Raw genomic sequence first — 16008 nt, 5'->3', positions numbered from 1 at the left:
CACGGACCAGAAACAAGAAGCCTAGCATGGCTTGTTACATTGGATAGATGATGGGTTCCTCAGTCAGAGGGTTCAGGGCAGGGCTTCTACTTTACAGTACGCCATCACCAATTGATGACAAGAGAATGAGGTGTGAGTGGGCACAGTCATCTTTTTTTCAACTGATGGAAGCCAAGCAGCAACTGGACGATTCCAGGATCATGGACATTTTGCGCCCTTTTTTTTGGTAGGCTGGATTTTTTCTAACCCTTTCTCCTGGGCTAGACCTTTCAGCGCTTAGATTGATCCATTACTCCCCCTGCCGTAAGCCTGTAAAGAAAAACGTGCCCTGAAAAAAACATGTCTTGCTCCGCTGCTGATGTTCCGACGTCTTGAGTCCGCTTTTCCAAGCCCTTGCCGAGGATAGAGTAACCGTGAAGGATCCATTGACCGACTTGAGATTAGATTTTCGTGTACGTACATTACGGTCTGTAGGTCGAGAAGTCTGTTTACTTATTTTTGAGGCGAGCGAGCGAGTGAGAAGACGGAAAAAATACACATTCCGCGGTGCAATTTCGGTTCCAGCGCTGACCGACAAAATATCAGTCTTGGCTCTACTGTAGTTTATTACGGGCTGTGTACTGTCTCTCATTCATTCCCCTTTCTTTGGACATAATTGTCCAGTCATGTCTGACAGCAACTTATTCAGGGTCTTTTTCTCAATTGACCAGTGGCGCCTGTCAGCATCCAGCCTCTAATAGATCCACGTTTTAGTGACCGAAAACAGGTTGCCCTGATCTACTGTGTGCCACACCGTCCTGACTCTGAGTCTGAGTCTGACTCTTGCTTAGATGACCGAACAGTCAGTACGACTCGCCGCTTGAATGTACCGTGCGAAGATCTTATGCACTGCCTTGATCCAAGCCTCGTGCTCGCATAATCAACCGCGAATACTCTTTTCCAGAAGCAACCCGCCACAGAATTCTTGGGCCTAGTAAGATCCACAGATGGAATCTTTCCCACCAGTCGAATGCCGTTTTTTACTGTACATTGTACAGTATGTTTTTGAGACCAAAACTGTAGGACACCAGCCGCTTTCATTCTTTGAGAGGCGGTGTATGTATCCGTAAATTGCAAAACACAACAGCACAGCAGCTGTGTTGTCGTTGATCATCGGACTGGCTTGTGACTGACAATCAGTCACTTCGCCAACCAGATCCTCAGATGATAGTCATGATTTGACACATTGATTGCTTGCTTGCTTACTTTGTTTCAGAGGACCACATCCCACTGTCTAACTGTCACTGATGCAAGAAGGGTTGTTGATCTTTTGATGTCGTCTCGTCTATCAAATCAAACTTTCGTTTATCGTACGTCCTTTGTTAGTGCTACAATGCACAATGCACCACAATACGACACGAGTTTTTTGTCTGTCTTTGCCTTTGGCGTGCCTACGTGCTTTTCCGTTTCTCTTGTCTCCTTCTTTGTTCATCTTTGTTAATCAGGTTATTGCGCTGAATATTGCTCGTTTTAATCTTGGCTAACCCCAAAGCCGTGGGGGTACATACAATCCATACCTTGTAGTTTAGTACTAACTAACATCGAAGCGAGTAACAAAAGACAAGTGTCATTGATCGATCCAGATGCTCGCCTCATTAACATTCAACTTTCCCCACAATCACCTGTTTCGTTTACGATAGAATCTCTCTTACTGGTGCCTCTATCCGTCTGCGTCGACCACGATCGACCCTTGCCTGCAGGGACGCACGCAGATGGTTGCGTTTAACCACTTTGGGTGTTCTGTTGTCTCTGCATCAACAACACCCCTTCCTTCATCCACCAATGAATGCCTACTTCCTTACATCCTCGTGAGCTCTCTCCTTCTCCTACTGCAGAAACCCATGCAATGCAAGCCAGAAATCCCCCGATGACGACAGCTTTGGCATGGATGGACTTTGTCTTATGCGCTAGGTGGGCGCATGAATCTGAGTCAAGTCGCCTATCAACATGTCAATGGGATCGTCGCCCAGACAGTATCACAGAGGACCCTGAAACCGCCCGACTCTCATTTTAGTTACCCATGAAATGAGAATGAGGTGCTGAAACTACCGGACGATGTCACGGCATTGTAGAAATGGTCCTCTATGTGATCATAGCTGGTAGATATCCGAGCTTTCTTGACTCGCTATACCTGGTACACTTCATTTTACAGCGACGATCGTAAATAAAAAAGGTACTCGAAACGACCCAACCCTATTTGGCGCCGTTTAGTGATCGCCAAATGCCTCGGTCGTTTCCCGTGATTTTGGAGCTGCTGCTGTTGTCGCTACTGCATACAGGCAGTGCAACCACCCTTGTTTTACCTGGAAGGCATTCGGAGGGTCTCGGTCTCGGTCTTTGCCTTGGCTCTTTGGTTCAGTTTGTGCGATAACGGACATGTCTTGATGTGATATCAATTCTCTAGTCTACTACTGGCACGCATACTTGATATTATCCTTTTCATTGACGCTCCTCGTCACGTTGACCCGTCCGCCTGGGTACTAACCCCGCGTTCTGAAGTCAAACCCCGCATCCTAAAAGGATACGACGACAAGGCGCTATCAGCGCATAACTGAAAATCCATTTCCATGTAACATAGCATTCATTTAGCCTGCGATACAGTGATTGCTTACTATTCTGTACGGATATGTCCAGATAGCCTTTCTCTACTCCGGCTCATGCAACTCCCAATAGCGCCTCTCAGCTCACCCTCGAGAACTGTTCATCCACTATCCTTCTTCCACAGCCCACCCACTCTCAAAACAGGGCTCAATAATCATGAGATTCTGGCGGTGAAGATTTAATTCCTCTGCCTTCTTGGAATTTAAGGGCTGAGTCACGAACAACATGATCAGCTATTTGAAGCTACTGTCTTGATCACGAGATGACTACCAGCCATAGTTTGCTGCAGTGGAATCACATCTCACAGCCAAGTTATATGATAAACCACTAAACATTATGGGGATAGCATAGCAAGATGTCAAAGAGTCGGTCATTCTTGATGCACCTTACAGACTAACCACCTGCAATCAAGACAGCTTACTCTTGGAATCTTGCTAGGTCCGAGACAAACAGCGGATATCTCTCTCTAGACATCCATTCACATTGACAAGAATGCAGGTACATTGGTCTAAATGCCTTCATCTCGCTCGGTCTCTTGAAGTGTCCGTCTAAATCTTCACCCGCAGCTCGCATACTGACCCGCATACTACAGTGCTGCCGTGCCCCATCCTCGTGCATCGTCCAGACATTGGACCCAAGTCTCGGCCGGTTGTTGTACGACTGGGCCGACTCAAAAAGAAGCCCACCCCAGTCAAGTCAATGTCTCATTGCTGTTTATACCGAAAGAAGGTGCGCGGTTTTTTGGCAAAGGGAGGTGTGGGCTGGCTCTGCTGCAAGATGGAACACGGGATGGGTTGTACAGCAGGAGGCCATGGGTATGGACATGAGTGAGAACTGAGAAATGAGTGAACTCAACTTGACTCAACCCCATCTCGTTTCTCCCCATCCCATCCATCCCAGTCAGTTCCATTGATCCAGCCATGTGCCGGTCGACCGCCGGATGGTATCAAAGACCAGAAAAAAGCCACGTTTACAAATTAGAGGAAACAAGCATCCTACGGCATGTAAGATATGCTGTCTATGACGGTACAAGAACGGGTTTCTTAGTCCATTTGCTCGTCTGTCCATCCACGTTGTCGAAATTGCCGATCAGGGATTGGGCTTGATGTGCCCTCCTAGATCTTTTGCCAAGAGATTTGATTTTCTCCGAGAGGCCTGAGCTTCTCAGCCTTTGGATGTCATGCTATGCCTCAACATTTTAGTAAGTGAGCCACGGATACAAGGCTGAGAATAGCAACACGGGCATGGCTCAAAAGTTCCAACGGTTCAATTTCTTTAGATTTTGATGAGTGGATCGGAAACCTCCTTGTTGATCCAAGCTCCAGCTCTGTTGAAAGCCATTGTGGATTCTTGAAAATTTGCTTTACCGTCCAGACTTTTCTAGACTAGGGGATAGCTTCATCAATATTGAAGAGGAAGAGAAAAAAAGAGGCTTGATTTTTTTTTTTCCTTTTGTCTCCGTACGCTAACCTCGATACGAAATTAACCTCAGTACTTGACGATACTTCGTGTCATTCACCAGCGGTCAATTATACCAAAAGCTGGTAATATTGAAAGTCAATCGCAATTTCTTACAAAGAATGTCAACAGCCACGCCGTCTCACCGCGGACTGCAATCTCACTCGCCCACCAGTGGAGACGTTGTCACTTTTCAGCTTTCAGCCTTCTTTTGGAGAGGTTGAGCTTGTATTCAGTTGAGGAATTCGGGGCTAATAGACTGTGAGTCGATGGCTTGAATTAACGTGTTGTTGACTTTCCTATTTCCTCCGAAATGTTTCAAGTCAACAACACCATGACTGAAACTGTGTGATGCAATTCATTGCTCAGCGCGTCTTGGCAGGGGCTTAGAGACGTGAAGAAGACGAACGTTTATTATTCCCACTGCCCTGTTACTTACTGTGTAATACTGTACCTGTACAATGTCACAGTTGACGAGCGCAATCGATTGCCAAGATGGGATTACGCAGCGATTGTAGAGAAAGATAAGGCTAGCAATAAGCAAGAAAGAAGGCTGAGACTTGGTTACGACTTGACTGACTGCGCCTGGTTGTTGATGATGACAGCAACTGAAGATCCGTGACGACATGACAACTGAGCCACTACAAGTTGGCAAGACGATAACGATACGAATCAGTGGATGTTCTCGGGTCCGCGGATCATGGAGAGCGGACTCTCAAAGGCCCGAAATTCCACTGAAAACATAAAAGCATAGTAAAAAGTCAAGTTCAAGCTAACCTGCTGTGACGTGTGAGATCATCACTTCACTGCCTCGAGGTGTGATCGGCACTTTGTACGCGCCTCGAGTGCCGAGACTCGTTTTCCGGTTTATGGCTGTCTCCTCACAAAAAAGGTTCCCTCGGAAGGATGGATAGAGTAAAACTGGCTTTTGTTCTGTGATGATGTTTCCGAACAACAAGAACCCGGTCTCCCGAGCCATATCCGGGCCAGGTCGGTTATAGTTGCTGTGTCAAGTAGTAAACAAAACTGGAACTTTCGATATCTTGTCGTCATGGAGGGGAGTGAGGCATGTCTGGTATAGGGTAGTCTTTAATTCGTGGATGTACTTGTTAATTGCCATGTATAACACACCAAACAATTGATACAGAGTAATTGCATCATATGACTGATGTGTTGATCTTCAATCGCTCTGTATTATGTGATATCTCGAAACGGCGGCATCGTCCGCTCCTGATGTTTGCATTGCGTATACTTTGACGTTCGTCTGCCATCACGATGCAGGTCTACAAAGTATATACAACCACACGGTAACAAAGAAACCAGACACACTCAGTTGTGTCTAGACCATTCAGATCTCATATCGTGGCCTCTAAATTTGAAGTGAAACGTGCCATAAAGTCAGTTTTATTACGAAAGCTGAGTTGAGGGTGCGGATGTTAGTAAACACTTCCTTGTCAGCATGAGGTATTCGGAAGTCGCTTCAGCTAAACACGCCGCAAACCATGAGTCAAACGCCTTCAATATCGATTTAAGTTGAGTAAGTGCTGTTGGGTTGGTTATATAAGTTGCAATGCGATTCAAAGTGAAACACTACCAAAGCCAGAATTGCAACTTTACACAACCCTCAACGAATGCCGGCCTCTGGGTTATTCGGTTATTGAACATGCTTAAGTAGCATCGAGTCTATTCATGTATTCTGATCAGACGGGAAATATCCCTTCAGTTAGACATACCGACAAGAGCCTGGTTTGTTCCGTGCCGGGACATACCATCCTGCGTTGCAATGTCCCGAAGAAAAGACCCATCTGATGTATCTCATATGAATGCACTGCTTCTTTCGTATTGTATACTTATCAATATGTAGCTCTATTACAAGCTGTAGCTAAACCGCCCATTCAATATTATTGTAATTGCTATAAACTATAGCAATAAAGAAACTAGTCATCTTGCAACCGCATCATCATAGACGTCATAAGTACGGATGTATATTTGCTTTTGGGGCGTAAGGTTCATTGCAATTGACCCTCATCATACAACATTGATCTTTCGTGTTGAAGAATTCGTTTTTGTTTCAACACAGACAGAAATCAAATTAAATCGCAAATATCATCCCAATAGCTACGTATTCAATAACGATTCGCGTCATGGCCCCAATTGAAGTACTACCCGTGGAAGTCATCCATCATATTGTCGATTTGTACATCGATGAAACCATCAACACCGAGTTATCGACGAAAGCGCAAGTGCCGTTGGCTCAGACAAACCATCACTTCTATGATATTATTCGCCCCCTCATGCGGGCAATCATTGTTTGCCAAGCAGCTGAAGAAGGACGGCTGGATGCCATCAGGAAAGCGCATCAAGATGGAGTCAACTTGAACATGACTGGAACAACAAAACGTGGACAGAGAGGCACGCCTCTACACTACGCCATAATAAATGGACATCGTGACATTCTCGAGTTCCTAGTTGAAGTTGGCGTCAACCCTCATATCCCCTCGGCAGGACTCTGTGAATGCTGGTCAGTCGGCACAAAGTCCTATGCCCTTCACACGGCACTGGCTCATAGTAAGGTCAAAGGAGCTGCAAAGTTGCTTATTGAGGGGTTAGGAGCGTACTGGTCCTGTCCCGACATGTCTGCCTTGAGAGACGAACGACCTAAAGATGAAGATGAACGTGATCAAATCCTCGACCTCCTTATTAACACTCCAGGACCCCAACCAGCCGGCGAGACACTGCGCTACGTTCTTGATTACCACATGTATAACCTTGAAGAGGGTATACTTGCAAGACACGATCTGGATGCCTCCGTCCGAGACTCACTTGGATGTACGCCTCTATTTCACGCTGTATCTTCTGGACGCCTGAAGACTGTCAAGTCGTTACTGCAGCATCCGGAGGCCGACGCAAGTGTGACCGGGCACTATGGTCTCACTCCGTTGCATGTCGCTGTTGAATTAAGAAGCTTACCGATTTTTGAGGTGCTTCTTCGGCGACCAGAGGTGGATGCAACAAAAACAGATGACCTGGGAAGGACCCCTTTGCATCTCGCTGCCTTTCGTAGTGGAGTGGATATTGCAGAGCTTTTGCTCGAACTGCCCGGAGTCGATGCAGCGTCGCCAGACGGTGAGGGGATGACACCACTTCACTGGGCTGTTCGCGGTCGCGATATCGTGTTTCAGGCGTGGAAAAGGACGGAGGTGGAAGCAGGGATATCCTCCGTTGAGTCAGTTGAGTCAGGGACTTATGTAACCGAAAGCCTTGAAATCATGAACATCCTACTGGCCCGTCCAGAGGTAAATGCCGGTCTACACGACAATAAAGGTCTCACGCCTTTGCATCGCGCTTGTTTGCTAGGCGATCGCAAGGTAGCTGAGCTCCTGCTTCAGCGGGAGGATGTTGATCCCAACGCACGAGGCCTGAATGGACAAACGCCTCTTCATATCGCAGCATCTTGCCGTCATCCTGGTGCATTGGAGCTGATGGACCTACTCCTTGAGCAACCAGGCGTTGAGATAACTGACTGTGACTACGATGGCCGCACGATCCTGCATTACATAGGCGGGGGTCTTCCACAAGCCTGGCGAACCAGACCTGTCATCGAAAATGCTCTCCGAGAGGGTGTTCCCATTGACAGAGTGTCTACAAATGGCTTGACAGCCTTCCACCAAGCCATCTGCAGCAGCAACTACTTAATCGCCAAATTCCTGCTCTGGTCAGGTGCAGATCCTATGGTCTCGAAGCGGTTCAAGTACAACCACAGTTTGCTGCGTCTTTGCACAGGCGCTCCAAACTCACCCGAAGATGATCGGAATGAGGTGGTAGAAGAGCTCATCTCACGAGGAATTGAAATCGATACTTATACCGACTCACCTCTCTTCGACATTGATAATGACGAAGATGAAAAAATTGACAACGTTGAAGGCATAAGATCAACGAGTCTTGTCGTCGGCACTGACTGCACACCACTTCTGTGGACAGCATTAGGCGAGCAAAGCACCAAAGCCATGGAAATGCTACTCGATGCCGGAGCAGATCCAAATGCGTATGTCGTAATCAGGGATCTGGAGCTTGAGGGCAAGACCAAGAGCAATGGACAAGCGTTTCTATCCGGGGTGTTCCGTCTTGCATGGGACCCTGAAGGAGCAAGCGATGAAGACATTATCATGATCGAAGAACGTCTCGAGTTGTTGTTAAAACATGGGTCGCGGCTAGATTTTGATGGACCAGTGGACAGTCCGCTAAAGGAGGCATGTGAAGCAGCAGAAGATGGTCGTATGCGGCTGTTGAGGACCTTGCTGGAATGCTCAACAGCCAAGAACGTCAGCCAGAGGCATGTTGAAGAAGTGATATGCGAGTATGCGAACAAGCCGCAGCATGAGGAAATTCTCTCTATGTTGAGAGCGTTTGAGCAAAGACTATTCAGTAAATAGGTTGTGAACTGGTGTTGTCTTTTATGGTGGACGGTTGGTGTTGGTCAGAGGCTATCAAGTTGCTTAACTCCCCTTGAACAGTGTTTATTATTTCTCGAATCGATTGAAGTTATTAAAACATGATGAATTCTTATTTGGTTGCAGTGAAAGTAGTTGTGAGTAGATGTCCCATTCATCGTGTAAGTCATAGAGTCACGTGAAAATTCACGTGCAGCACTTTGTCGGATTTTCCCGCTAGCCGAATCGCGAATTGCTGCTCCGGCAAAGATTCGTGCCAGCGACCGACCTCATTTGAGCTCACCCAAGCAACAACCTCACCCACCAGCTCAGCCCATCATGAACTCTTTCCGCATCGCCCGTGCGGCTCTCCGAGCTCGCCCTGCCGCCGTCCGAGTTCCCCTCCAGCGAAGAACCTACGCCGAGGCCGTCCCCGACAAGGCAAGACCCAAAGAAGCCGGACCGGCTACTGATTTTAACGAACCCGACCCGGCTGACCTTTATCGCAGATCAAGCTGAGCCTTGCCCTTCCTCACCAGGTATGACCACCGCCGTCGCGACAAGTAGGATCGAGATCGAACACGATACGACCGAATTGAACCATTGCCATGATGGCATCGCCGCCAATTGATGCATGGAGCTAATTGCCGCACGCAGTCTGTCTACAAGTCCCACGATGTCGTCCAGGTCAACATCCCCGCCGAGTCTGGAGAGATGGGTGTCCTCGCCAACCACGTTCCTTCCATTGAGCAGTTGAAGCCTGGTCTGGTTGAGGTTGTCGAGGAGTCCGCTGGCTCCAAGCAGTTCTTCCGTACGTCTTGAATTACACCAATCAATTTTGCCAGGGTCCGGACAAACGCTGATGGAATTTTTTGTTTAGTCTCTGGTGGATTCGCTACCGTTCAGCCCAACTCCGTCCTTAGCATCAACGCCGTCGAGGGTTACCCCCTTGAGGACTTCAGCGCTGAGGCCATCCGAGCTCAGATCGCCGAGGCCCAGAAGGTCGCCAACGGCAGCGGAAGCGAGCAGGATATTGCTGAGGCCAAGATCGAGTTGGAGGTGCGTATTTAAGTGATACGTTTGCGATTGACTTTACTAACGGATACTTAGGTTCTCGAGACCCTGTCTGCTCATGTGAAATAAGCGTGCAGTTAGTTTGTGGTGACGGAGGCCCTTGTACATCAAAATATTCTACCCATATTAGCACGAAAGCTGTGACAATTGATACCAGTCCTGGTTGTGCTACCTCCTAAATGCACTTTTATTCGTCTATTCTCAGTGATTAATTTGTCTTGAATTGATGTAAGGTGGGCAGGTTTCAGTGACTTCGTTAGAGCAGAGTCATATCCACGACTTCCTCCTTTGTAACACCAGACCAGACTTGACATGCGCTCAACCCCTAATATTGATGACACTACACAATTGACCTTAAAACTTCTCCCTACAACATGACACGCATCCCAGCACCTTGTAGCGATACTCCTTATCGACTCATTGATATTCGGGCTGTCGTCAACGGTCGTTCGTCTGCTTTTCTAGCAGTGTCGCATGTCCTCTTGTACGCAGTTCGCCTTTAGAAAGAGTTGACAATCCTATACCAGCTCGATATGATACCTCCAGGCGTTGTCAGTGATCGTGTTCGTCAATTGCAAACCCTTCCAGAAAAACCAGCCGCGAGTGAACGACCTTCAGTCTCTCCTGAGCAAGTGCGCAAAAGCATCACGTTCGATTAGGGACAGCGAGCGATCGATGGACGGAAGAGTCGTGAATCGGGAGATAGCGATCCTAGGCAGAAACCGTCGAATCTGCCGCAGAGGCAACACCAACGGACGAGTGTTGCAAGAGGACCCAACGGTCGAGATCCATCGTCACGGCCGAGTGTTGCTAGGTTTCAAACCCGAATTAGCCATGTTCGAAAGGCTTCAGCTCGCCCGAGTCAACTCCCACGATACTCGGCTAGCACAGAGTTGCTGCCTCCCGAGTCTATGTTAGCATCGAATCTTGCCTCGCCGGACCCGTCTCGTACCGTGAGCACGACAGAGAAATGTCAAGATGCAATGGATATCCTCGAGCAGTACGGTATATCCAGGCCCGCTGGATGGTTTTCAGACGGCGGCGCGAGCACGCCAGATCGAATAGTACAGAACAGGCCTATACTCTCGCAGATATGTCATTCATGCGGCAAGCCTCTCGCTCTTGAACGATACTGCTCGCACTGCGGCCATGATTACTGTATAAAGTGCATTGGAGAAATTCCTGGCAATATCCCTAAACACAGTATCCCTAGACATCATCATACGGACAGAATCCCTGAGTTACCTACTCAAGAAGAGCATGCTACAAGCGAGGACGACCAGCCTACGCGGGCTATTTTGGACACAGCCCGTCGTCACAAGACTTCAAGGTTCGCATCCGAGCCAGAAACACCAAAGACTTCTCGTCCAACCAGAAAGAAATCTCGCGTAATACCTAAAATTGATCAGGAACTCCTGAAACCGGACCGAAAAAAGACTATTGCAGCACCAACAGAGATATCTAAATCCGTGAAGAACAACCCCTTTTTCATGGCAGACCGGGGAACGATGGAAAAGGCTCCCGAACCTGCAATTACAGCGAGATCAGTGCAAGTGGAACGAAAAACTAAGCACTCCGATTGCGTTCCCGATCGTCTATTGTCCAAATCGCCCCGTGCTTTCCATGTACAGGAAGAGTGCTCTGATCCTAGCTGCCGAGCGACACACGCTGGCCATCACCCTACCCGGCATAGCATCAGCTGTACTACTCGACGCAGTTTGGGAGCCCTCGTGATCGAAGGCAACGACTTGGATATGATTGACGAGGATAAGGATAAGCATGAAGTGAAGCATGCCCCAGCAGTGCCGAAATCACCATCACGACACAAGTTACAAACGAAAATTGATCAACTGTATCATCACGGGCAAGACTTACATCACTCACAGCATATCATGGAGCATCTAGCAGCCGGCGTCAAGACTCTTCCTTCTTCGGCGACGGAGGAGAAGCCCCCTCGTAGACCAAACGGGCGCTCGGGGATGGATGATTACAATCTGAGAATACACAGCCAACCAGCTTCCGAACATAGTCTGAGTCAAGACGAAACTGTGACCGTTGGAACAGAGACTACCAAACATAGCCTGAGCAGAGACACGGCAGTTCCTGGTGAGATTGAATCAAAGCCACTTAATCTTAACGAGCACAAGGGGGATCGACACCCACGTCCAAATTCCTACGAGCCCCATGTCAATACTCATAATGATGCCCATTGGATAAAGCCCCCGTTGGGCAGTCATGGTCAGGCCTGTGACGTGCAAGAACATCATTCGAGATCACTGACTTCATGGCCAACTGGCGCAAAACCTACCCCGGCACCACATATACCTAACAAAGGTCCCGGTACCTCACCAGAAGAAAATGGAAGGAATACGCCACAAGTTCAAAACACTCCCTTGCCAGCCAAAACACATAGTGTGAGTCCTGGGTCTCATAGACGCACCAACGAGCCATATGAGCCAGTGCCTGGAGTGCACATGTTACGCAAAACAGTCCCACGAGATGATCCTGAAAGGCCGAATGCCGAGACGACCAACATCTCATCGTGGAGAACGCAATTAAGGAAGGTCGACAAATCTACGGAACAGCCATCACACCAACGGCTGACCCCTTCTCATGTAGAGAACTGGAGGAGAGAACTGAGTGGTGTAAATCATCGGACTCCAGTATCTGAAAAGGACAAGGAGGATTGCATTAACTGCAACCCAAATCAGTACATATCACCACAAGCAGAGAAATCCTCTCAATCTTTTGCCGAGGTTAACTTGCAGAAGAAAGCTGAACCTGAGCAAAGCGCTGTATTCAAGTCACCGGTACCTCGCCTCAAAGTAACCGACGTTGAGTTATCACTCGCTCGGCAAGGTGACGAGGAGCTCATGGCCAAGCGTCAGGAGCTCCACGATAAAGAAGCGGAGGAGCAGAGCAACCCACAACCTCTAGACAAAAAAGACAATCCAGAACGCAAAGACTCCGTGATGTCAACTGTGATTCATGACCCAAGACCCATGATGCCGTATAAGCATATGTGCGCCTGGCGGGCGCGGTACATGGATCTAAAGAGCCAAGTTGATCAACTCGGAGATGAAACGGGTTGCCCGTTATCAGACGGACGGGTTGGTACCTTTTGCTCACATACTCATACAGATATCGACATTGAAGGTCTTACGGTCGTGATGCATTTCAAAGGCAAAGACGACTTGGTGGTCAATACTGACCTGAGAGAGGGCCTACGAGAACACCGGAGACAGCAAGGGGCAGCAAAATTGTGATAGCAGAATCTGGATTGATTGGAATAGTGACACGCAGAGCTGAACCGGGACTTGCGGACCGAGAGGTCATAGCAAGGTTTCATTCTTCAATTAACATAAGTACTAATACACCTACCTTATACCAAACAATAGAGCATTATTTCTTCTCCTAAATCCCGATCCTCTCGATGAGATAAATTGTGTTAAATGTTTGTATGTATGAAACACCAGATCACAGTATAAGAAATGTTATCTATCAGTATAGATATGCAGTTACCCTGCTGCTACAAGAGATGCTTTCTTTTACTCAACAAGGTATGCTCCTCAGCGTTCAACGGCGTAGCGTAACTTAGCGGATGGCAGTCATTCCAACGTCAGCGAACGTAGCGAGACATTCCTGTCAATGTAATCAATCAGCCAACGGGGATGATTCCACGGCTTCCCGGTCTAAACACCCCCGGGCCCTACTGCAGGCTCCCCTCTTCCCCGGTTTGCTAGAACTCACGCCAGGTTTTGGGATTCCAGGGGGTGGCCGGAAAAAAAGGAAGGAAAAAAAAAAAGGAATCCTCTTAGTTTGAGGAGCGGTGACAAGGGGGGTGATGAACGACCCCTTGTCTCTTTTTTGCTTCTCTTCTCTCTCGGACTGAGTTTTATACTATGTAGTGTATGCATGTAGGGCTGGCGTGGTTCATCATTAATTATTCCTGACGTGATTGAGAGAACCCCTAGGGAGCAAAAGTGCAGCACTGTTGCTGTGGTATAAGTGAGGCGAGCAGGGTGTAACCCAGAACAGGATCGACGCCCTCATTTTTGACGAGGGTGTTCCAAGATGGGATGTTGCTTGTTTAGCCAACTAGGGACCTACACGAAATGTCGGGAAGCAATATGATCTCACTTTGAGGTAGGTAGGGGTGAAGCGATGTTCGTCATATGAACGCGCAGACAGGGTAAAGGGTAGGGAAGACAACTGTACGGAGAGGGTATTTCCATATGTGTCAGTGCCAAAAGATTCCAGCGACTAAATATTCTAGGGGTCCAGTCTCAATTGAAGCGGTGAGAAGGAAAGGGATCCTGAGTTTGACTTGTCGGTGAAAACCCCCTTCATTGTTCCGACTTGCTGTGAAGGAGCCTGGAAACGAAAAACCCAGCCTCATGCAATGCAGACTCTCGCTCGGTATGAATGCAGCCGTCAAAGGCACAGACACAGGACTAGCATCGAATTCTCAAACTTGCATCTGTACCGGTCACCAGGGGGTCCCTTGCCTGTTATAGTATGAGCCATCGAATATAGCGTTCTTATGCACGTAACAACAGGCGAGTCTGAAGAAAAGTTCCGATCAAGAAAGGCGCCAGATTTCGAGAGCGGTCAAGGCTTTTGACAGCGGTGTAGTCTAAGGGTAAACAAGCCCGTGTTGTTTGAATATGAACATGAGTCATGTATTTAACAAGCGCGTCGGTAAGGAACACGCTTGTGGAAGTTTGTGGATCTTGGTCGGCAGTTGAAATGGTTTACGAGAACTGCTGTTCAGGTGACGCTCTAGATGCTTTGCTGGGAATTCCAACACCATGGAAGACGACAATGTCTCAAGCTGTGGCCAAGATGTGTCAAGATGACTCGGATGTGCTCCATGGATTGTGGACAAACATGAGCATGGCGTGGAACAGGCAAACACTGTGTAGCATTCGAGCAAACAAACAAGGTATCATGGAACGACCCAGCCGACGGGGCATGGTCCGCTCCAGGGGTTCCGGGCCCTGTCAACATAAAGAAGGGAAAGAGAACAAGAGAAGTCGGGGGTAATCAACTTGATTGGGTAATTGTTATTCAAGCCTCCACGACTCAATGACAAACCTCAACTCTAACGAGGTCTGTGCTTTTGCCGCTCAGCGCGCATAGTCGAGTCGACACAAGCGACGGTCATTGTCGAGACTCATAGCTTGAACTCGTGAAGCTCCAGACCCTGGATGCCAACGTCAACCTTGAACACATGTCCACCATACTCGCGACTCGTTCCCTCGCCCTCGTCATCCTCGGCGGTTGTGATGACGAGTTCAGTGCCGACGAATTGCACACAGGTCGTGTTCTTTGTCGGCACTTTGACCTCGCCTACAATCTCAGCCGTCTTGGGGTCGATCCGAATCACGCGCCCCTCTCCGTAGACGGCGTGCCAAATGAAGCCATCAACATCTACTCGGAAACCGTCCGGCTCACCTGAGCCATTATGGGTATAGAAGACACGCTTGTTGGAGATCTCTCCGGATCCAGTATCGAAGTCGAATGCAAAGATCTCCCTGGCACTTGAATGTGTAACATATAGTGTTTTCCCATCCGGAGACCAACCTGGCGTGTTAGGAATCGTCATATCGGGAAGCTTCACCTCCCGCGACTTGGAATCCATAAGATAAACCGCTCCTGGATTATCATGTTAGAAGCTGTAGAGGTTTGTCAAGGGAAAGGAAAATAAGAGGCCCATGCGGCTGTTACTTGACGAGGACACCGGGGTAGAGTAGCGTACCTTCAGGTTTGAAGGGTCCAAGACCAAAGTCTGTCATGGTTCCGAGCCAGAACCGGCCGAGAGGGTCCACGCCGCCGTCGTTACTACGTAGACGCTCATTCGCCGGCTCCCCGAATGGTTGGATGAGTTCATATGTCTCCTTCTTGACATCAAAGATCGCCAATCCATACTTGACGCCCAGAGCGATTCGCTCTTGTGGGTCGACGCCAGCAATGTTGGCCGTGACAGTAGGACATACATCCAGCTGAACTGTTCTGAGAGATGAAGGGCCCTCGGCGACCTTGACATAATGCAATCGCTTGTTACGAATGTCGACAAAACGCAAAGTGTCGGTAGACTTCTCGAAGAAGGGTCCTTCACCCAAGAGACAATGCGTCTCAAGCCAAGGCTTCTCTATCGTCCATTGTTGAATGTCGGCGCCCATTGTGATAATTGAGCCTGGCGTTATGTAGTTATGCAGGTATACGTTTGAGTTGAAAGAGCACAGAGATCAACGCAACAGCTATGATGAATAGCGGGGTTGAGGTCTATGATATGGACTGACTCTTTGATGTATGAGGGGCAAGGCGGGTCAACAGATAGAGATCGAGAGTGGGGGAGTTTTGCTGCAAAACACAGCATAAAGTGTTCGGCCGTGTGAATTGA

At 48.3% G+C, this 16008-nt stretch overlaps 4 protein-coding genes across 4 annotated transcripts; 3 read left to right on the top strand and 1 right to left on the bottom strand.

The window, feature by feature from the left end:
- Positions 1-6242: 6242 nt before the first annotated feature.
- On the top strand, positions 6243-8531 carry FSST1_002432 (ankyrin repeat-containing domain protein; the record flags this gene model as incomplete). Its single annotated transcript, XM_083228422.1, has 1 exon — positions 6243-8531. The coding sequence occupies one exon, from the start codon at positions 6243-6245 to the stop codon at positions 8529-8531; it is 2289 nt and encodes a 762-aa protein (XP_083092614.1).
- Positions 8532-8867: 336 nt separating this feature from the next.
- On the top strand, positions 8868-9671 carry FSST1_002431 (FoF1 ATP synthase subunit delta/epsilon; the record flags this gene model as incomplete). Its single annotated transcript, XM_083228421.1, has 5 exons — positions 8868-8957; positions 9038-9067; positions 9186-9339; positions 9409-9587; positions 9639-9671. The coding sequence occupies 5 exons, from the start codon at positions 8868-8870 to the stop codon at positions 9669-9671; spliced, it is 486 nt and encodes a 161-aa protein (XP_083092613.1).
- Positions 9672-10585: 914 nt separating this feature from the next.
- Positions 10586-12868, top strand: FSST1_002430 (uncharacterized protein; the record flags this gene model as incomplete). The annotated part of the gene is made up of 1 exon (XM_083228420.1): positions 10586-12868. The coding sequence occupies one exon, from the start codon at positions 10586-10588 to the stop codon at positions 12866-12868; it is 2283 nt and encodes a 760-aa protein (XP_083092612.1).
- A 1910-nt stretch (positions 12869-14778) lies between these two features.
- Positions 14779-15787, bottom strand: FSST1_002429 (regucalcin; the record flags this gene model as incomplete). The annotated part of the gene is made up of 2 exons (XM_083228419.1): positions 14779-15260; positions 15364-15787. The coding sequence occupies 2 exons, from the start codon at positions 15785-15787 to the stop codon at positions 14779-14781; spliced, it is 906 nt and encodes a 301-aa protein (XP_083092611.1).
- Between the last annotated feature and the right edge of the window lie 221 nt (positions 15788-16008).

Source organism: Fusarium sambucinum, chromosome IV (genome assembly GCF_050947815.1).
Source record: "Fusarium sambucinum isolate potato_lamoka chromosome IV, whole genome shotgun sequence".
NCBI classification, from domain to species: domain Eukaryota; kingdom Fungi; phylum Ascomycota; class Sordariomycetes; order Hypocreales; family Nectriaceae; genus Fusarium; species Fusarium sambucinum.
Note: the sequence above shows the minus strand (reverse complement) of the source record. Positions and strands in the feature narration are given on the sequence as shown.